At 53.1% G+C, this 23301-nt stretch overlaps 1 protein-coding gene across 2 annotated transcripts in view; it reads right to left on the minus strand.

Annotated features, from left to right (window-relative positions):
- Positions 1-1381: 1381 nt before the first annotated feature.
- The window catches only part of POGLUT1 (protein O-glucosyltransferase 1), a 61742-nt gene continuing 39822 nt past the window's right edge, over positions 1382-23301 (minus strand). The window contains exons 8-11 of one of the 2 annotated variants that reach the window (XM_088472440.1): positions 8058-8116; positions 6669-6836; positions 5182-5238; positions 1382-4943 (exon numbers count right to left, since the gene is read on the minus strand). In XM_088472440.1, the coding sequence (XP_088328566.1) occupies positions 4787-4943; positions 5182-5238; positions 6669-6836; positions 8058-8116 (441 nt within the window). In that variant the 3' untranslated portion in view covers positions 1382-4786. Of the gene's footprint in view, positions 4944-5181; positions 5239-6668; positions 6837-7984; positions 8117-23301 lie in introns of those variants that run through there. The other variant, XM_088472441.1, reaches the window with a different exon arrangement.

Genomic DNA, 23301 nt, shown 5'->3' on the forward strand with positions numbered 1-23301 from the left:
GCGATGGTCAAGACCATCGGGCTTGCGACGAGACCCTTGCGGTAGGGTCTCGTGGCCGCAAGCCCTGGAGTGATTTTGGCTCTATCAGAGCCAAAATCACTCCCACTGACATCACTAGTGATGTCAGTGGGGCCGGCCCCAAATGGTAGGCGTTCACATGGGAACGCCTCCGTCTGGGCAGCCACGCCCCCGGCATGCCCACCAAAGGGGGCGTGCTGTCACTCACCATCGACAGCACGCCCCCTTTGGAGCGAGACCCGGAGCGACGGCTTCCCCGTCGCTATCCGGGTCTCGCGCATGCGCACGACGGAGCCGCCGCCGTCGTGCGCATGCGCACTTGGGCAACTTTGACCCGCTTGCGAGCGGGTCTGAATTAGGCCCTCAGTCCCTGCTCACAATCAGGGGTCATCCTCTCCTACACTCAGCCCCTGCTCACAATCAGGGGTCATCCTCTCCTACACTCAGTCCCTGCTCACAATCAGGGGTTATCCTCTCTCACACTCAGTCCCTGCTCACAATCAGGGGTCATTCTCCCTCACACTCAGTCCCTGCTCACAATCAGGGGTTATCCTCTCTCACACTCAGTCCCTGCTCACAATCAGGGGTCATTCTCCCTCACACTCAGTCCCTGCTCACAAACAGGGGTCATCCTCTCCTACACTCAGTCCCTGCTCACAATCAGGGGTCATCCTCTCCTACACTCAGTCCCTGCTCACAATCAGGGGTTATCCTCTCTCACACTCAGTCCCTGCTCACAATCAGGGGTTATCCTCTCTCACACTCAGTCCCTGCTCACAATCAGGGGTCATTCTCCCTCACACTCAGTCCCTGCTCACAATCAGGGGTCATCCTCTCCTACACTCAGTCCCTGCTCACAATCAGGGGTCATCCTCTCCTACACTCAGTCCCTGCTCACAATCAGGGGTTATCCTCTCTCACACTCAGTCCCTGCTCACAATCAGGGGTTATCCTCTCTCACACTCAGTCCCTGCTCACAATCAGGGGTCATTCTCCCTCACACTGTCCCTGCTCACAATCAGGGGTCATCCTCTCTCACACTCAGTCCCTGCTCACAATCAGGGGTCATCCTCTCTCACACTCAGTCTCTGCTCACAATCAGGGGTCATCCTCTCTCACACTCAGTCCCTGCTCACAATCAGGGGTCATCCTCTCACACTCGGTCACATTTGCTTCTATCCCATTCAGGAGTCAGAGTGATAATTTATATATTTTTCTGTATATATTACTGAGAGTGATTTAAATGTCCTGTGTGAAGTATGGCGTAAAATGTAGGCGCCATGTAAAGGATGATAATAATACACTCTGGAGTCGACCTCTCTCACGTTCTAATGTAACTTCACAAAATCATGAACTTCACACGTATGTAAGAAAAATTTTAATGTGCAAATAAGTTTCCCAGGATTGGAGAGTCCAGGTGTGGCGCCCCCTGGTGGATCTGGGGAAGATTGTCTGAGGAAGTCACTATAATGTAAAACTGTCCTCTAAGTGATTCTAGGATAAAGAATTTGGTTCTGCACTGTGTGGTCCCGGGGGAATGTGCTAAGTTACTGTAATAATACCCAGTGCAGGGGAAGGGGACTGTCATACCCCCATTAATTAGCGTTTTACTTTAAGCTGGTTGCAGAGAATGACCCTACCCTGGAATAGGTGTCAGGAAGGAGAATATGCTGGTGGAAGTTTCCCAATGTCCATCACTGCACCACCCTGCCGATGCCCAGGGTAACACAGCAGACACAATGGCACCTGATGAACTTCAACGTCTGCCAGGAACAGGACCAAATAATGCTCAGCCCAAATACTACACGCTCCTAGGGTGCAGGGCACACACAGATGCTCCCATTAGTCATCTTCTACTCAGGACTGCCTGCTGGTGGACAGCTCCCCAAATATGAGGGGTTGTCATCTCCTGAGAGTTGGGATGTCCCCATCTCATGGACACTGCCTGTGTTGGGGCGTATCCCCATCTCATGGACACTGCCTGTGTTGGGGGTATCCCCGTCCCATGGACACTGCGTGTGTTGGGGCGTATCCCCATCTCATGGACACTGCGTGTGTTGGGTTATCCCCATCTCATGGACACTGCCTGTGTTGGGGTTATCCCCATCTCATGGACACTGCGTGTGTTGGGTTATCCCCATCTCATGGACACTGCCTGTGTTGGGGCGTATCCCCATCTCATGGACACTGCGTGTGTTGGGGCGTATCCCCAGCTCGTGGACACTTTTTGTGTTGGGGTATCCCCGTCCCATGGGCACTGCGTCTGTTGGGTTATCCCCATCTCATGGACAATGCGTGTGTTGGGGGCGTATCCCCATCTCATGGACACTGCCTGTGTTGGGGCGTATCCCCATCTCATGGACGCTGCGTGTGTTGGTGGCGTTTCCCCATCTCATGGACGCTGCGTGTGTTGGGGAGTATCCCCATCTCATGGACGCTGCGTGTGTTGGGAGCGTATCCCCATCTCATGGACACTGCGTGTGTTGGATTATCCCCATCTCATGGACACTGCGTGTGTTTGGGTGTATCCCCATCTCATGGACACTGCGTGTGTTGGGGTGTATCCCCATGTCATGGACACTGCGTGTGTTGAGGCGTATCCCCATCTCATGGACACTGCGTGTGTTGAGGCGTATTCCCATCTCATGGACACTGCGTGTGTTGGGGCGTATCCCCATCTCATGGACACTGCGTGTGTTGGGTTATTCCCATCTCATGGACACTGCGTGTGTTGGGGTGTATCCCCATCTCATGGACACTGCGTGTGTTGGGGGTGTTCCCATCTCATGGACACTGCGTGTGTTGGGGTGTATTCCCATCTCATGGACACTGCGTGTGGTGGGGTATATCCCCATCTCATGGACACTGCGTGTGGTGGGGTGTATCCCCATCTCATGGACACTGCATGTGTTGGGTTATCCCCATCTCATGGACACTGCGTGTGTTGGGTTATGCCCATCTCATGGACACTGCGTGTGTTGGGTTTGTCCCCATCTCATGGACTGCGTGTGTTGGGTTATCCCCAACTCATGGACCTTGCGTGTGTTGGGTTATCCCCATCTAATGGACACTGCGTGTGTTGGGGTGTGCCCATCTCATGGACACTGCGTGTGTTGGGGGTGTTCCCATCTCATGGACAGTGCGTGTGTTGGGGGTGTCCCCAACTCATGGACACTGCGTGTGTTGGGTTATCCCCATTTCATGTTCACTGCGTGTGTTGGGTTATCCTCATCTCATGGACACTGCGTGTGTTGGGGGTGTTCCCATCTCATGGACACTGCGTGTGTTGGGGGTGTCCCCAACTCATAGACACTGCGTGTGTTGGGGGTGTCCTCAACTCATGGACACTGCGTGTGTTGGGGGTGTCCCCATCTCATGGACACTGCCTGTGTTGGGGCGTATTCCCATCTCATGGACACTGCCTGTGTTGGGGCGTATCCCCATCTCATGGACACTGCCTGTGTTGGGGCGTATCCCCATCTCATGGACACTGCCTGTGTTGGGGCGTATCCCCATCTCACGGACACTGCCTGTGTTGGGGCGTATCCCCATCTCACGGACACTGCCTGTGTTGGGGCGTATCCCCATCTCACGGACACTGCCTGTGTTGGGTTATCCCCATCTCACGGACACTGCCTGTGTTGGGGCGTATCCCCATCTCACGGACACTGCCTGTGTTGGGGCGTATCCCCATCTCACGGACACTGCCTGTGTTGGGGCGTATCCCCATCTCACGGACACTGCCTGTGTTGGGGCGTATCCCCATCTCACGGACACTGCGTGTGTTGGGGCGTATCCCCATCTCAAGGACACTGCGTGTGTTGGGGCGTATCCTCATCTCACGGACACTGCGTGTGTTGGGGCGTATCCTCATCTCACGGACACTGCCTGTGTTGGGGCGTATCCCCATCTCACGGACACTGCCTGTGTTGGGGCGTATCCCCATCTCACGGACACTGCCTGTGTTGGGTTATCCCCATCTCACGGACACTGCCGGTGTTGGGTTATCCCCGTCTCATGGACACTGCCTGTGTTGGGGCGTATCCCCGTCTCATGGACACTGCCTGTGTGGACACTGCCTGTGTTGGGGCGTATCCCCATCTCACGGACACTGCCTGTGTTGGGGCGTATCCCCATCTCACGGACACTGCCTGTGTTGGGGCGTATCCCCATCTCACGGACACTGCCAGTGTTGGGGCGTATCCCCATCTCTGTGTTGTGGCGTATCCCCATCTCATGGACACTGCCTGTGTTGGGGCGTATCCCCCTCTCATGGACACTGCCAGTGTTGGGGCGTATCCCCATCTCATGGACACTGCCAGTGTTGGGGCGTATCCCCATCTCATGGACACTGCCTGTGTTGGGGCGTATCCCCATCTCATGGACACTGCCTGTGTTGGGGCGTATCCCCATCTCATGGACACTGCCTGTGTTGGGGCGTATCCCCATCTCATGGACACTGCGTATGGTGGGGTGTACCCATCTCATGGACATTGCGTATGGTGGGGTGTACCCATCTTTCAGCCACTGAGGCTGGGGTATCCTCTACACGTGGAGCTGTAGGGAATGCTAAAAGGACTTCTCCTGCAGTCTATGAGGTGGGAGATGGCAGTAGACATCAGGGATGGGGAGAGTGGGCATCACACAGGGGTCTCCTCACCAGGGTCTACTGATTTCGGGCAGTAGGCAGAGCAGACCCTCTCCTCTGTCAGTCTCTTCCGGGCTATGGACGCCCATGTGGCTGACAGCATATTCCAATGGCAAAATGTCAGAGTTCACTGTGAGCAGACGGAGAGGTGACCTCCCGGTAGTCCTTCCGCCGTCGGACCTGGTATGTGAGCAGCTGAGAGTACTGGATGAGAAGAGATCTCCAGTAATTAGAGACGTCTTCCATCCGCAGGTGCTGAGTGATGAACTGTTGCCCCCTGGTGACACAAGGCATTACAGTGGGGGATTAGTATGTGGGGGTATTAGGGCAGGTGCATTAGTACTGTATGTGAGGGTAGAAATGGGTCACACTACATCCTGGGAAAGGATCACAAACTACACCAGGAAGGCATCATCTGAGGGGCCTCACCGCGGCGCCCCGTCCTCCCTCCTGCAATGCGTTTCTGTGCGCAGCCTATGATCCCGTGTATCAGGGGGAGAGGGGTCATACTGTACCTTTCTGCAACTTTCTTTGCTTCCTCTTCATTCTCCTTCACAAACTGCAGCAGTTCCCTAATTACAAAACAGTAATTAGAAAAAAAAATTGGAGGGAGCGAGTCAGGGAGGAACGCATCTGGGGGGGGAGGGGGGAGGAGAGTCAGGGAGGAGCGCGCCAGGGGGGGGGGGGAGGCGAGTCAGGGAGGAGCGCAGCTGGGGGGGGTGAGGCGAGTCAGGGAGGAGCGCAGCTGGGGGGGGGGAGGCGAGTCAGGGAGGAGAGCGCACCTGGGGGGGGGGAGGCGAGTCGGGGAGGAGAGCGCACCTGGGGGGTGGGGGGAGGCGAGTCGGGGAGGAGAGCGCCCTGGGGAGGGTGGGGGGAGGCGAGACGGGGAGGAGAGCGCCCTGGGGAGGAGAGTCGGGGAGGAGAGCGCCCTGGGGAGGAGAGCGCCCTGGGGAGGAGAGCGCCCTGGGGAGGAGAGCGCCCTGGGGAGGAGAGCGCCCTGGGGAGGAGAGTCAGGGAGGAGAGCGCCCTAGGGAGGAGAGTCAGGGAGGAGAGCGCCCTGGGGAGGAGAGTCAGGGAGGAGAGCGCCCTGGGGAGGAGAGCGCCCTGGGGAGGAGAGTCAGGGAGGAGAGCGCCCTGGGGAGGAGAGTCAGGGAGGAGAGCGCCCTGGGGAGGAGAGTCAGGGAGGAGAGCGCCCTGGGGAGGAGAGTCAGGGAGGAGAGCGCCCTGGGGAGGAGAGTCAGGGAGGAGAGCGCCCTGGGGAGGAGAGTCAGGGAGGAGAGCGCCCTGGGGAGGAGAGTCAGGGAGGAGAGCGCCCTGGGGAGGAGAGTCAGGGAGGAGAGCGCCCTGGGGAGGAGAGTCAGGGAGGAGAGCGCCCTGGGGAGGAGAGTCAGGGAGGAGAGCGCCCTGGGGAGGAGAGTCAGGGAGGAGAGCGCCCTGGGGAGGAGAGTCAGGGAGGAGAGCGCCCTGGGGAGGAGAGTCAGGGAGGAGAGCGCCCTGGGGAGGAGAGCGCCCTGGGGAGGAGAGCGCCCTGGGGAGGAGAGCGCCCTGGGGAGGAGAGCGCCCTGGGGAGGAGAGCGCCCTGGGGAGGAGAGTCAGGGAGGAGAGCGCCCTGGGGAGGAGAGTCAGGGAGGAGAGCGCCCTGGGGAGGAGAGTCAGGGAGGAGAGCGCCCTGGGGAGGAGAGTCAGGGAGGAGAGCGCCCTGGGGAGGAGAGTCAGGGAGGAGAGCGCCCTGGGGAGGAGAGTCAGGGAGGAGAGCGCCCTGGGGAGGAGAGTCAGGGAGGAGAGCGCCCTGTGGGGGGGGAGGCGAGTCAGGGAGGAGCGCGCCCTGTGGGGGGGGAGGCGAGTCAGGGAGGAGCGCGCCCTGGGGAGGAGAGTCAGGGAGGAGCGCGCCCTGTGGGGGGGGAGGCGAGTCAGGGAGGAGTGCGCCCTGTGGGTGGAGCTAGTCAGGGGGGAGCGCGCCCTGAGCTGCACATTAGGAAGACTGAGAAGAGACAGACATTACCGCAGGTCAGTCAGGTCCTGGCTGACTGGAATATAGTGCACCCATGGTTCCAGCCGATAATAGAAGAATTCCTGCCAGTCATCCCCCACATGGAACACCAGGGACCCACACAGGAACAGATGCTTCAGCCGGAAACTGGCAGCCACCCCTCGGAAATTGAACAGGTACCTGAGCGTGGGAGAGAGGCGTAGTGAGTGGTATTGGGGGGGAGGAGTTTGGTGAAAGGCACCAGGGGGGGAGGAGAGAGAATGGTGAGACATATACAGCACAGGAAAGGAGAGGTGGGGGAGACACTTAGGGGTTTATTTATCAGGTAACAATTTATCATATTTGCCAATTATGACGACTTTTAAAATGTCAGTATTATCAAAGGCAAAACGTGGCTGCAATATCTGTAAGTATTTAGTAAGTGGGGTTTCTCTTTAAAACAAAACAACTAAATCTGAGATTGCTAATTAATGAAACCCTTAATTAGAGGCCCCTAGGGGAAAGGGAAGAGAAGGACATAGTGAGTTGGAGAGAAGCATAAAGAAGGAGGAAAGAGCCATCAGGAGGGGAGGGGAGAGACATCAGGAGGGGAGGGGAGGGGAGGCGAGAGCATCAGGAGGGGAGGGGAGGCGAGAGACATCAGGAGGGGAGGGGAGGCGAGAGACATCAGGAGGGGAGGGGAGAGACATCAGGAGGGGAGGGGAGAGACATCAGGAGGGGAGGGGAGGCAAGAGCATCAGGAGGGGAGGGGAGGCGAGAGCCATCAGGAGGGGAGGGGTGGTGAGAGACATCAGGAGGGGAGGGGTGGTGAGAGACATCAGGAGGGGAGGGGTGGCGAGAGCCATCAGGAGAGGAGGCGAGAGCCATCAGGAGAGGAGGCGAGAGCCATCAGGAGAGGAGGCGAGAGCCATCAGGAGAGGAGGCGAGAGCCATCAGGAGGGGAGGCGAGAGCCATCAGGAGAGGAGACGAGAACCATCAGGAGAGGAGACGAGAGCCATCAGGAGAGGAGACGAGAGCCATCAGGAGAGGAGACGAGAGCCATCAGGAGGGGAGACGAGAGCCATCAGGAGGGGAGAAAGCACTGAGAAGCTGCGGCTAGCTCGGTACAATGGCCGCTTAGTAAGAGGCACAGGGAAAGGAGACATACTGAGAGATAGTGATATGACAAGCGGGGAGCTGAGGGAATAACAGGCAGTGACGGAGATAATGATGAGGAATGAAGGGTCTATGTGGGCCTGGCACAATCAGACAGGTAGAGGAGGGATGGAGCAGGCACAGTTACATGAGGAAGACATCTGGGCGGGGGCTAGAAGACATGATCAGTTACCGTCAGGTAGGTGCTAGGACTGACAAAGAGATGAAGCAGGTAGGTGGGAAAGAGGAGAGGTAGGCGGCCGTACTTGAATACACAGTGATCCACTAACGGAACCTCTTTTGCTGGCGGCTGACCGAGTGTGTCCTGTAAAAGGGAAGAAGCAGCCTGTGAGACCCAGTGACGGTGCTAACGGTATGCCACACCTGGGGGCTCCTGCTGCCAAGGGAACAGCTATGGAGGGGAGGGCCTGGTGCCAAGGGAACAGCTATGGAGGGGAGGGCCTGGTGCCAAGGGAACAGCTATGGAGGGGAGGGCCTGGTGCCAAGGGAACAGCTATGGAGGGGAGGGCCTGGTGCCAAGGGAACAGCTATGGAGGGGAGGGCCTGGTGCCGAGTGTACAGCTATGGAGGGGAGGGCCTGGTGCCGAGTGTACAGCTATGGAGGGGAGGGCCTGGTGCTGAGTGTACAGCTATGGAGGGGAGGGCCTGGTGCTGAGTGTACAGCTATGGAGGGGAGGGCCTGGTGCTGAGTGTACAGCTATGGAGGGGAGGGCCTGGTGCTGAGTGTACAGCTATGGAGGGGAGGGCCTGGTGCTGAGTGTACAGCTATGGAGGGGGGTGTGGCCGGAGGCCGACCACACGTGATTAAAATGGCTACCACGTCACTGAAGAGATTAACCCTCATGCCGCGGCACCATTTTTAAAAGGACCTCTAGGTGCAGTGCGCCACGTACTGCGAATGTATAAGTAATGCGTTTGAACAGGTCATTCAATGTGCTGTGCGCAGTTCTGGAAATGTACTTTTAAAATGTTTAGCCTATGCACTGATAAGGAATGTATAGCCTATGCACTGATAAGGAATGTATAGCCTATGCACTGATAAGGAATGTATAGCCTATGCACTGATAAGGAATGTATAGCCTATGCACTGATAAGGAATGTATAGCCTATGCACTGATAAGGAATGTATAGCCTATGCAGTGATATGGAATGTATAGCCTATGCAGTGATATGGAATGTATAGCCTATGCACTGATAAGGAATGTATAGCCTATGCACTGATAAGGAATGTATAACCTATGCACTGATAAGGAATGTATAGCCTATGCACTGATAAGGAATGTATAGCCTATCCACTGATAAGGAATGTATCACCTATGCACTGATAAGGAATGTATAGCCTATGCACTGATAAGGAATGTATAGCCTATGCACTGATAAGGAATGTATAGCCTATGCACTGATAAGGAATGTATAGCCTATGCACTGATAAGGAATGTATAACCTATGCACTGATAAGGAATGTATAACCTATGCACTGATAAGGAATGTATAGCCTATGCACTGATAAGGAATGTATAGCCTATGCACTGATAAAGAATGTATAAGTTGTTTTGTGTTAGAAGGCTGTAGCTATAAGTGAAATGGTTATGAGACATTCTCACCTCCTGACATAGGAAGTGATATGTTATCATCCTGACCTATGATAGTGGTCAGTCCCTTTGTGTAACAAAGCTTTCTTTGATTAGACCTGGTTTCTGTGTGGTGTGAAGAGAGGCAAATGGCCAAGTCTTCCTGTGATATGTCCCTGAGACTGTCTCCTGTGTGTCTGCACTTCCTGTGTTATGTCCCTGAGACTGTCTCTTGTGTGTCTGCGCTTCCTGTGATAGGTCCCTGAGACTGTCTCTTGTGTGTGTGCACTTCCTGTGTTATGTCCCTGAGACTGTCTCTTGTGTGTCTGCGCTTCCTGTGATATGTCCCTGAGACTGTCTCTTGTGTGTCTGCACTTCCTGTGTTATGTCCCTGAGACTGTCTCTTGTGTGTCTGCGCTTCCTGTGATAGGTCCCTGAGACTGTCTCTTGTGTGTCTGCACTTCCTGTGTTATGTCCCTGAGACTGTCTCTTGTGTGTCTGCGCTTCCTGTGATAGGTCCCTGAGACTGTCTCTTGTGTGTCTGCACTTCCTGTGACGTGTCCTTGAGACTGTCTCTTGTGTGTCTGCACTTCCTGTGATATGTCCCTGAGACTGTCTCCTGTGTGTCTGCACTTCCTGTGATATGTCCCTGAGACTGTCTCTTGTGTGTCTGCACTTCCTGTGATATGTCCCTGAGACTGTCTCTTGTGTGTCTGCACTTCCTGTGATATGTCCCTGAGACTGTCTCTTGTGTGTCTGCACTTCCTGTGTTATGTCCCTGAGACTGTCTCTTGTGTGTCTGCACTTCCTGTGTTATGTCCCTGAGACTGTCTCTTGTGTGTCTGCGCTTCCTGTGATAGGTCCCTGAGACTGTCTCTTGTGTGTCTGCACTTCCTGTGTTGTGTCCCTGAGACTGTCTCTTGTGTGTCTGCACTTCCTGTGTTGTGTCCCTGAGACTGTCTCCTGTGTGTCTGCACTTCCTGTGTTATGTCCCTGAGACTGTCTCTTGTGTGTCTGCGCTTCCTGTGATAGGTCCCTGAGACTGTCTCTTGTGTGTCTGCACTTCCTGTGATATGTCCCTGAGACTGTCTCCTGTGTGTCTGCACTTCCTGTGTTATGTCCCTGAGACTGTCTCTTGTGTGTCTGCACTTCCTGTGACGTGTCCCTGAGACTGTCTCCTGTGTGTCTGCACTTCCTGTGATAGGTCCCTGAGACTGTCTCTTGTGTGTCTGCACTTCCTGTGACGCGTCCCTGAGACTGTCTCCTGTGTGTCTGCACTTCCTGTGTTATGTCCCTGAGACTGTCTCCTGTGTGTCTGCACTTCCTGTGATATGTCCCTGAGACTGTCTCTTGTGTGTCTGCACTTCCTGTGATATGTCCCTGAGACTGTCTCTTGTGTGTCTGCACTTCCTGTGATATGTCCCTGAGACTGTCTCTTGTGTGTCTGCACTTCCTGTGTTATGTCCCTGAGACTGTCTCTTGTGTGTCTGCACTTCCTGTGTTATGTCCCTGAGACTGTCTCTTGTGTGTCTGCACTTCCTGTGACGTGTCCCTGAGACTGTCTCCTGTGTGTCTGCACTTCCTGTGATAGGTCCCTGAGACTGTCTCTTGTGTGTCTGCACTTCCTGTGACGCGTCCCTGAGACTGTCTCTTGTGTGTCTGCACTTCCTGTGATGTGTCCCTGAGACTGTCTCTTGTGTGTCTGCGCTTCCTGTGATAGGTCCCTGAGACTGTCTCTTGTGTGTCTGCACTTCCGGTGTTATGTCCCAGAGACTGTCTCTTGTGTGTCTGCACTTCCTGTGACGTATCCCTGAGACTGTCCCTTGTGTGTCTGCGCTTCCTGTGATAGGTCCCTGAGACTGTCTCTTGTGTGTCTGCACTTCCTGTGATATGTCCCAGAGACTGTCTCTTGTGTGTCTGCACTTCCTGTGACGTATCCCTGAGACTGTCTCTTGTGTGTCTGCGCTTCCTGTGATAGGTCCCTGAGACTGTCTCTTGTGTGTCTGCACTTCCGGTGTTATGTCCCTGAGACTGTCTCTTGTGTGTCTGCGCTTCCTGTGACATGTCCCTGAGACTGTCTCTTGTGTGTCTGCACTTCCTGTGATATGTCCCTGAGACTGTCTCTTGTGTGTCTGCACTTCCTGTGACATGTCCCTGAGACTGTCTCCTGTGTGTCTGCACTTCCTGTGATATGTCCCTGAGACTGTCTCTTGTGTGTCTGCGCTTCCTGTGACATGTCCCTGAGACTGTCTCTTGTGTGTCTGCACTTCCTGTGTTGTGTCCCTGAGACTGTCTCTTGTGTGTCTGCACTTCCTGTGATATGTCCCTGAGACTGTCTCTTGTGTGTCTGCACTTCCTGTGTTATGTCCCTGAGACTGTCTCTTGTGTGTCTGCACTTCCTGTGTTATGTCCCTGAGACTGTCTCTTGTGTGTCTGCACTTCCTGTGATATGTCCCTGAGACTGTCTATTGTGTGTCTGCACTTCCTGTGTTATGTCCCTGAGACTGTCTATTGTGTGTCTGCACTTCCTGTGATAAGTCCCTGAGACTGTCTCTTGTGTGTCTGCACTTCCTGTGATAGGTCCCTGAGACTGTCTCTTGTGTGTCTGCACTTCCTGTGATATGTCCCTGAGACTGTCTCCTGTGTGTCTGCACTTCCTGTGTTATGTCCCTGAGACTGTCTCTTGTGTGTCTGCACTTCCTGTGACGTGTCCCTGAGACTGTCTCCTGTGTGTCTGCACTTCCTGTGATAGGTCCCTGAGACTGTCTCTTGTGTGTCTGCACTTCCTGTGACGCGTCCCTGAGACTGTCTCTTGTGTGTCTGCACTTCCTGTGATGTGTCCCTGAGACTGTCTCCTGTGTGTCTGCACTTCCTGTGATAGGTCCCTGAGACTGTCTCTTGTGTGTCTGCACTTCCTGTGACGCGTCCCTGAGACTGTCTCTTGTGTGTCTGCGCTTCCTGTGATAGGTCCCTGAGACTGTCTCTTGTGTGTCTGCACTTCCTGTGTTGTGTCCCTGAGACTGTCTCTTGTGTGTCTGCACTTCAGGTGTTATGTCCCAGAGACTGTCTCTTGTGTGTCTGCACTTCCTGTGACGTATCCCTGAGACTGTCTCTTGTGTGTCTGCGCTTCCTGTGTTATGTCCCTGAGACTGTCTCTTGTGTGTCTGCACTTCCTGTGTTATGTCCCTGAGACTGTCTCTTGTGTGTCTGCACTTCCTGTGATATGTCCCTGAGACTGTCTCTTGTGTGTCTGCACTTCCTGTGTTATGTCCCTGAGACTGCTGTTTGATTTCTGTGTGATATTCCCCTTCAGACGGAAGGGAGGGTCTTCTTTAAGACATTGAGCAAACAAACACCTTTTGCCTTTAAATTCTACTACATCTGTATCCTGCGACCAACAGAATTGCGCAAAACGCTATTCCGTTCTCCTGCTGTTCTGGGTAAGAGCTCCGTGTCTCCAAGTTCAAGCCCTCTGCCAAGCTACCGTGCAGACCTGGTCCATTGCGATGGATCAGGTGGGAACAGCCAACACCAAACAGGAGGTGTGTCCACAATTAATCAATCAAACGCATACGCAGTCGAAGCGGTTCCAGGTGCCGAGGTAGAAACCTGAGTGTACCTAATAAGCGGTTCCAAACGCCGATGGTAGAGTTTGGTGGTGGCAGCTTCAGTAAACGCCCACGGCGCAGTGGGTGGAGTCAGTGACAGGCGGTCACTGACGGTGAGTGGGAGTCCATAAGCGTTACCCGTGACCAGGGCCGGCCTAGACGAAAAAACGTCCGGTCACAGGGGGGCCTGGTGCTACATGTACAGCTATGGAGGGGAGGGCCTGGTGCTGAGTGTACAGCTATGGAGGGGGGGCCTGGTGCCGAGTGTACAGCTATGGAGGGGGGCCTGGTGCAGAGTGTACAGCTATGGAGGGGGGCCTGGTGCCGAGTGTACAGCTATGGAGGGGGGCCTGGTGCAGAGTGTACAGCTATGGAGGGGAGGGCCTGGTGCCGAGTGTACAGCTATGGAGGGGAGGGCCTGGTGCCGAGTGTACAGCTATGGAGGGGAGGGCCTGGTGCCGAGTGTACAGCTATGGAGGGGAGGGCCTGGTGCCGAGTGTACAGCTATGGAGGGGAGGGCCTGGTGCCGAGTGTACAGCTATGGAGGGGAGGGCCTGGTGCCGAGTGTACAGCTATGGAGGGGAGGGCCTGGTGCCGAGTGTACAGCTATGGAGGGGAGGGCCTGGTGCCGAGTGTACAGCTATGGAGGGGAGGGCCTGGTGCTGAGTGTACAGCTATGGAGGGGAGGGCCTGATGCTGAGTGTACAGCTATGGAGGGGAGGGCCTGGTGCTGAGTGTACAGCTATGGAGGGGAGGGCCTGGTGCTGAGTGTACAGCTATGGAGGGGAGGGCCTGGTGCTGAGTGTACAGCTATGGAGGGGAGGGCCTGGTGCTGAGTGTACAGCTATGGAGGGGAGGGCCTGGTGCTGAGTGTACAGCTATGGAGGGGAGGGCCTGGTGCTGAGTGTACAGTTATGGAGGGGGGCCTGGTGCCAGGTGTACAGCTATGGAGGGAGGGCCTGGTGCCGAGTGTACAGCTATGGAGGGAGGGCCTGGTGCCGAGTGTACAGCTATGGAGGGAGGGCCTGGTGCCGAGTGTACAGCTATGGAGGGAGGGTCTGGTGCCGAGTGTACAGCTATGGAGGGTGGGCCTGGTGCAGAGTGTACAGCTATAGAGGGGGGCCTGGTGCTGAGTGTACGGCTATGGAGGGGAGGGCCTGGCGCTGAGTGTACGGCTATGGAGGGGAGGGCCTGGCGCTGAGTGTACGGCTATGGAGGAGGGGGCTGGCGCTGAGTGAGCCTCTCAGGATGTGGCCTGTAGTATGTGGGAGACACTGTCAGCGACTCTCTGAACATACATGAACAATGGGGAGACAGTGAGTGAATGTGTATTAATCTGCTAGTGCCGCAGGAGGAGTGTTGTGCAATTAGACGCCACCTGCCGGCTTATGTGATACACTGCGGAGCCCAAGGAAGCTGCCACGGATGGGTCTGCGTGGCCATCGGTCAGTGACCTTCAGGTTACTCAGGATGGCCGGTGGTTTCCCGCAGCTGAAGTCAGTACAATGTTGCAATAGAAGAGGGGGGGGGGGGTATGTGACCGGAAGACCTCGCCATCCAGGCGATCACAGATTATTTTTGATCCCACTGGATCTTGCAGCATTAGGGATTACCGCCTACCATCAGTAACTGCCTGTTACTGACTCCTCCCACTGCGCAGTGGACAGGTACTTCGCTGTCACCATGCTCCTACTATAGGCACATCTGGGTATGTGTGGGCGCTGCTGCAACACTTCCTGGTTAGTGTTGGCGAACGTCCACAGGTCCCTCACCATGGACAAGTCGCTGCAGGGTAGCTGGCACAGGGCTTTAGCTTGGAGACACTGGGCTCAATCCAGAACAGCCGGAGAATGGAGCAGCGGGTGACGCTATTCTGTTAGTCACAGGGAACGAGCGTCTTGAAGCAAGTAGATGTTTATTGCTCAGCCCTTAAAAAATTAGAGTTATGGTAAAACTAACCTGCGTTAACTCTCTTTCTTCAGAGACCATAGGGTCCACAGGGATATCATGGGGTGTAGGTGGTGGTTGAGGACTGGGCACCACGCATTTAAAGCTTTCAGCTCCCAGGATGCATTGGTCCAACCCCCTATACCCCGCCCCAGAGCCAGAGGCACTTCAGTTCGTGAAAAGCCAAAGGCTGGAGGAGGAGAAGAGAGCAAGAAGACTGGTACACACAAGAATCACACTCCACAGAGGAGACGGGCAACCGGTGACCAGAAACAGTGTGAAGCCAGGTGCATCAGGGCGGGCGCCCTGTGGACCCTATGGACTTCAAAGAAAAAGAGTTAAATTTAAGTTTTACCATAACTCTCATTTTCTTCTTCTTTGTCCATAGGGCTCAGACCTTGGGCGATGTCCGAAAGCAGTTATTCCAGGGTGAGGACGCTCCTGCACTGAGAGGAGAATCCGGCGCCCAAAGGAAGCATCCTGAGAGGCAAATGTATCGAAGGCATAGAACCTCTGAAAGGTCTGGACAGAAGATCACGCAGCCGCCTTACAAAGCTGTTCAGCTGAGGCGCCACGGCAAGCTGCCCACGAAGGACCCACAGAGCGAGTAGAATGAGCAGTAACAGTAGCCGGTACAGGAAGGCCTGCCTGCGTGTAGGCCTGTGAGATAGTCATGAGGAGCCCCATCTAGCCAATGTCTGTTTGTTGGCTGGCCATCCCTTCTTATGAAATCCATAGAGAATGAATAAGGAGACTGATTTCCAAAGAGAACTGGTACATTCCACATATATCCTGAGGGCACGGACCACATCCAAGGAGGCCTCACCTGCCGATAGGTTTGGTGATTGAAAGGCCGGGACTACAATTTCCTCATTAATTCGGAAACGAGTGACAACTTTTGGAAGGAAACCAGGGAGAGTCCAAAGCACAGCCCTGTCCTGATGGAATATCAGAAATGGGGAGAGACAGGAGAGCGCCCCTAAATCTGACACCCTACTGGCGGACGCCATAGCCAGAAGAAAAAGTCTTTGCTGTGTGCCACTTGAGTTCCACAGATTCCAGGGGTTCAAATGAAGGACCCTGGAGGGCAGGAAGAACTGACAAATCCCATGGAGCCATTGGAGGGACAAAGGGAGGTTGTATATGGAGGACACCCTGGAGGAAGGTGTGGACATCCGATAGTGGAGCAAGTCTACGCTGGAACCAAATGGATATAGCAGGGAAATGCACTTTCAGTGAGGCAAGGAGGAGTCCAAGGTCCAATCCAGCTTGAAGGAAGGCCAGGACTCTGGAATCCTAAATACATGAGGGTCGTAGCTTCTGGTACGACACCAATGGAAATATGTATGCCACACTCTGTGGTAGATCTGAGCAGAGGCTGGCTTACGCGCACTGAGCAGTTTTGACCACAGAGCTAGGGAATCATTGGGACCTTAGGTTGGATGTCTCAAGACCCACGCCGCCAAAGACAGATGACCCAGGTCCGGGTAAAGGCAAGGACCCTGAGACAACAGGTCCGGACGTTGAGGTAGCAGGAACGGAGTATCGATGGAGAGACTCCAAAAAGATCTGAGTATCAGTGACGTCTGGGCCAAGCTGGAGCAACAAGCAGGACAGTGCCTCCGTCTTGTCTGAACTTCCGAAGAACTCGAGGAAGAAGGGAGATTGGAAGGAATAGGTATGCAAACTGGAAGGTCCACTGCACTGACAATGCATCTACGAAGGTTGCCTCGCCATCCCTTGTTCTGGACCCGTACACCGCAAGTTTGTGATTGTGTCGGAAGGCCATGAGGTCCACCTCTGGAAGGCCTCATCTGCTCACTATGAGTTGAAAAACCTCTGGGTGAAGAGACCATTCCCCGGTATGCACGTCGTGATGGCTGAAGAAGTCTGCTTCCCAATTGAGAACTCCCAGAATGAACACCGCAGAGATGGCCGGAAGGTGACCCTCAGCCCATGTCAGACTGTGTAACACTTCTGTCATTGCTGCCAGACTTGGAGAGCCTTTTTGATGGTTGATGTAAGCCACTGTTGTGGCATTGTCGGACGGACCTGTACAGGTTTTCCCTGAAGTATGTCTTGGGCCAGTATGAGGGCCCTGTAGACAGGTCAAAGTTCCAATATGTTGATTAGCAGGGTTGATTCGACCGATGTCCAGCGGCCCTGGAAGGAGTGTTGACCGGTCACTGCGCCCCAGCCCCGGAGACTGGCGTCCGTTGTTAGGAGTACCCAGTCTGGAACCCAAAAGGGGAGACCCTTGGTTAGATGAGATGTCTGTAGCCACCAAGATAGGGAAAGTCGCACCTCTGGAGAGAGCACCATTTGTCTGAGCTTTGATCCGATGGGGTGACCCGTTCCACCTGGAGAGGATCAGCCTTTGCAAAGGCCTGGAGTGGAACTGAGCATACTCCACCCTGGACACCATGGATCCCAGAAACTGCATTGCTGAGAGGATTGACACTCGGCGACTGTGGAGGAATCTGTGCACTCGTAGTGTGGAGATCTTGTCTGTTGTCAGAAAAATTCTCTGATCCTGAGAATCCAGCAGGGCTCCCAGATGAATCATTCTTTGTGAAGGATTCAGGGAGGACTTTGGACCTCATTCAGAGCCGCTCGCTATTTGCGGTCATTCGTTTTAAAAAAAGGGGTGGCTATTCAAATGAACCGTTCGCACTTTGAGGTCTGTTCACGCCTCTAAGTCTGAACGAGCGAGCAAAACTTGCGCTCTAAATTTTGAAAAATACGCCCCCTTGCCGCTCGCACCATACGTCATGTCTGCTATTTATTAATCGAGTACATCGAACAGCATATGAACTGCTCGCTATTCTTGTGGTTGGTTTTTTCAACCGCTATTTTGCGAGCAGTTCTGACTATAAAAAAACCAAGTGACGTGGTCGCTGACGCTGCTATATTAATTATGCACACCCATAAAACGCCCGTTTTGACCTTTAAGCACGCCTGCGTTCGGATCTCCACTCCCCGTTTTAAAGCACCTTCCCCTGTTACCACCCACATACGCCTCATTCTGTCACTCAAAATAGCAGGCCTTCGCTATATAGCGAACAAACGATTTTCGGCCGCACTGACTGGTTCGCGCATGCGTATTACAATCCGTACGCATGCGCAGTTGTGCGAACATCGCTCAGTGCGAACGAGCGGCCGCTTACGAGCGGCTCTGAATCTGGCCCTCTTTCCAGTTGATTAACCATCCGTGCTTGTGAAGGAAAGCGATGGTTAGTTGCAGATGGCGTTGAAGCACCTCTGGGGATCTTGCTAAGAGCAGAAGGTCGTCCAGCTATGGTAACAGTCGGACACCCTGACCACGCAGGAGGGCCGCCATGATAGCCATCATTTTGGTAAATACCAGTGGAGCTGTGGACAGCCCAAAGGTTGGAGCCTGAAATTGGAAGTGTCGCTGTAGAATAACAAACCAGAGATATTGTTGATGAGAGGGCGCTATAGGTACATGTAGGTAAGCGTCCTGAATATCCAGAGATACCATAAAGTCCCCAGGCTCCATAGCTAGGATATAATCACTATAGAAGAGCAGAGCAAGCACGCTGTGGTGTTGGGATGTATTCTACTGTTTATAGTACGTAGATATAGGTTTAAATCGGAATAAATGTACGGCTAGTTGAGTAAGTCAGGTGAGCAATAACTGTAGGCAGAGTGTTCGTCCTGTGTTGAGGATTGAAGTTCTGTCCCAATATAGTGTCCAAAACAAATGTTCTTTGTAGACTGGTGGGCAATAGCTGTAGGCAGGGTGTTCTACATTTGATCCATCAGTCTTTAGTAAATAAGGTGATGTTATTCCTCATCTGTGGGTTTCTCCTTAGTTGCAGCCCGTGCGTACCTTAGGGATAATTGGTGCAGTATCAGGGTGGATGTGGACACTAGTATGCAGAGAGTTTAAAATGAGTTGGATGTTACTCACCAAATGATTTCTGCTGGTCCTCCGGTCTCGGCTGTTCTGCTCACCCGTCGGTATATGCAATGCAAGTATGAGGGCTGTTAGCGCATGCGTTATAAGTGAGAGTGAAACAGATGTAAAAGCAATCACTCACATTTATTACACAATAAACACTGGGTACATGTAGTATAGCAGCTACAGTACTTAAGGTAAATATAGTAAAAAGTCAGTGGGATATGTCCTGAATGTCCCCAACGCGTTTCATCCCAATGGGGACTTTCTCAAGGGCATGTTGAGCGGTTCATATCCTCCCAGTCTTTTATACTTACAGTCTTTAATTAGCTAATTGAATCGCGGTGGTCACGAGCCGCGTCTCTGGATTAAAATGCCGGTATTTCCGGGTCACGAGGTTGGCGCTTACTTGATGAGGTGAGAAGAACGGAGATCGGAGGAACAGCAGAAATTATTTGGTGAGTAACATCCAACTCATTTTAAACTCTCTGCATACTAGTGTCCACATCCGCCCCTATACAAATACAGGACTCTCTGCATACTAATGTCCACATCCGCCCTGATACAAATACAGGACTCTCTGCATACTAGTGTCCACATCCGCCCTGATACAAATACAGGACTCTCTGCATACTAGTGTCCACATCCGCCCTGATAAAAATACAGGACTCTCTGCATACTAGTGTCCACATCCGCCCTGATAAAATACAGGACTCTCTGCATACTAGTGTCCGCATCCACCCTGATACAAATACAGGACTCTCTGCATACTAGTGTCCGCATCCACCCAGATACAAATACAGGACTCTCTGCATACTAGTGTCCGCATCCACCCCGATACAAATACAGGACTCTCTGCATACTAGTGTCCGCATCCACCCCGATACAAATACAGGACTCTCTGCATACTAGTGTCCACATCCGCCCTGATACAAATACAGGACTCTCTGCATACTAGTGTCCACATCCGCCCTGATACAAATACAGGACTCTCTGCATACTAGTGTCCGCATCCGCCCCGATACAAATACAGGACTCTCTGCATACTAGTGTCCACATCCGCCCCGATACAAATACAGGACTCTCTGCATACTAGTGTCCACATCCGCCCCGATACAAATACAGGACTCTCTGCATACTAGTGTCCACATCCGCCCCGATACAAATACAGGACTCTCTGCATACTAGTGTCCACATCCGCCCTGATACAAATACAGGACTCTCTGCATACTAGTGTCCACATCCGCCCTGATACAAATACAGGACTCTCTGCATACTAGTGTCCGCATCCGCCCCGATACAAATACAGGACTCTCTGCATACTAGTGTCCACATCCGCCCTGATACAAATACAGGACTCTCTGCATACTAGTGTCCACATCCGCCCTGATACAAATACAGGACTCTCTGCATACTAGTGTCCGCATCCGCCCCGATACAAATACAGGACTCTCTGCATACTAGTGTCCACATCCGCCCCGATACAAATACAGGACTCTCTGCATACTAGTGTCCACATCCGCCCCGATACAAATACAGGACTCTCTGCATACTAGTGTCCGCATCCGCCCCGATACAAATACAGGACTCTCTGCATACTAGTGTCCACATCCGCCCCGATACAAATACAGGACTCTCTGCATACTAGTGTCCACATCCGCCCCTATACAAATACAGGACTCTCTGCATACTAGTGTCCACATCCGCCCCCAATATACAAATACAGGACTCTCTGCATACTAGTGTCCACATCCGCCCCTATACAAATACAGGACTCTCTGCATACTAGTGTCCGCATCCGCCCCTATACAAATACAGGACTCTCTGCATACTAGTGTCCGCATCCGCCCCTATACAAATACAGGACTCTCTGCATACTAGTGTCCACATCCGCCCCTATACAAATACAGGACTCTCTGCATACTAGTGTCCGCATCCGCCCAGATACAAATACAGGACTCTCTGCATACTAGTGTCCGCATCCACCCCGATACAAATACAGGACTCTCTGCATACTAGTGTCCGCATCCACCCTGATACAAATACAGGACTCTCTGCATACTAGTGTCCGCATCCACCCAGATACAAATACAGGACTCTCTGCATACTAGTGTCCACATCCACCCTGATACAAATACAGGACTCTCTGCATACTAGTGTCCGCATCCGCCCAGATACAAATACAGGACTCTCTGCATACTAGTGTCCGCATCCACCCTGATACAAATACAGGACTCTCTGCATACTAGTGTCCGCATCCGCCCCTATACAAATACAGGACTCTCTGCATACTAGTGTCCGCATCCGCCCAGATACAAATACAGGACTCTCTGCATACTAGTGTCCGCATCCGCCCAGATACAAATACAGGACTCTCTGCATACTAGTGTCCGCATCCACCCCGATACAAATACAGGACTCTCTGCATACTAGTGTCCGCATCCACCCCGATACAAATACAGGACTCTCTGCATACTAGTGTCCACATCCACCCCGATACAAATACAGGACTCTCTGCATACTAGTGTCCGCATCCACCCTGATACAAATACAGGACTCTCTGCATACTAGTGTCCGCATCCACCCAGATACAAACACAGGACTCTCTGCATACTAGTGTCCACATCCGCCCCGATACAAATACAGGACTCTCTGCATACTAGTGTCCGCATCCACCCTGATACAAATACAGGACTCTCTGCATACTAGTGTCCGCATCCACCCTGATACAAATACAGGACTCTCTGCATACTAGTGTCCGCGTCCACCCTGATACAAATACAGGACTCTCTGCAAACTAGTGTCCGCATCCACCCAGATACAAATACAGGACTCTCTGCATACTAGTGTCCGCATCCGCCCAGATACAAATACAGGACTCTCTGCATACTAGTGTCCGCATCCACCCTGATACAAATACAGGACTCTCTGCATACTAGTGTCCACATCCGCCCCTATACAAATACAGGACTCTCTGCATACTAGTGTCCACATCCGCCCCTATACAAATACAGGACTCTCTGCATACTAGTGTCCGCATCCGCCCCGATACAAATACAGGACTCTCTGCATACTAGTGTCCACATCCACCCAGATACAAATACAGGACTCTCGGCATATTAGTGTCCGCATCCGCCCCGATACAAATACAGGACTCTCGGCATATTAGTGTCCGCATCCGCCCCGATACAAATACAGGACTCTCTGCATACTAGTGTCCGCATCCGCCCCGATACAAATACAGGACTCTCTGCATACTAGTGTCCACATCCACCCTGATACAAATACAGGACTCTCTGCATACTAGTGTCCACATCCGCCCCTATACAAATACAGGACTCTCTGCATACTAGTGTCCACATCCGCCCCTATACAAATACAGGACTCTCTGCATACTAGTGTCCGCATCCGCCCCGATACAAATACAGGACTCTCTGCATACTAGTGTCCACATCCACCCAGATACAAATACAGGACTCTCGGCATATTAGTGTCCGCATCCGCCCCGATACAAATACAGGACTCTCTGCATACTAGTGTCCACATCCACCCTGATACAAATACAGGACTCTCTGCATACTAGTGTCCACATCCGCCCCTATACAAATACAGGACTCTCTGCATACTAGTGTCCACATCCGCCCCTATACAAATACAGGACTCTCTGCATACTAGTGTCCACATCCGCCCCTATACAAATACAGGACTCTCTGCATACTAGTGTCCACATCCGCCCCTATACAAATACAGGACTCTCTGCATACTAGTGTCCACATCCGCCCCTATACAAATACAGGACTCTCTGCATACTAGTGTCCGCATCCGCCCCTATACAAATATAGGACTCTCTGCATACTAGTGTCCGCATCCGCCCAGATACAAATACAGGACTCTCTGCATACTAGTGTCCGCATCCGCCCAGATACAAATACAGGACTCTCTGCATACTAGTGTCCGCATCCGCCCAGATACAAATACAGGACTCTCTGCATACTAGTGTCCGCATCCACCCCGATACAAATACAGGACTCTCTGCATACTAGTGTCCGCATCCACCCCGATACAAATACAGGACTCTCTGCATACTAGTGTCCGCATCCACCCCGATACAAATACAGGACTCTCTGCATACTAGTGTCCGCATCCACCCCGATACAAATACAGGACTCTCTGCATACTAGTGTCCGCATCCACCCCGATACAAATACAGGACTCTCTGCATACTAGTGTCCGCATCCACCCAGATACAAATACAGGACTCTCTGCATACTAGTGTCCGCATCCGCCCAGATACAAATACAGGACTCTCTGCATACTAGTGTCCGCATCCACCCTGATACAAATACAGGACTCTCTGCATACTAGTGTCCGCATCCACCCTGATACAAATACAGGACTCTCTGCATACTAGTGTCCGCATCCACCCTGATACAAATACAGG

The sequence above is a fragment of the Taudactylus pleione genome, unplaced genomic scaffold (genome assembly GCF_031769625.1).
Source record: "Taudactylus pleione unplaced genomic scaffold, aTauple2 ptg000123l, whole genome shotgun sequence".
Lineage (NCBI taxonomy): Eukaryota > Metazoa > Chordata > Amphibia > Anura > Myobatrachidae > Taudactylus > Taudactylus pleione.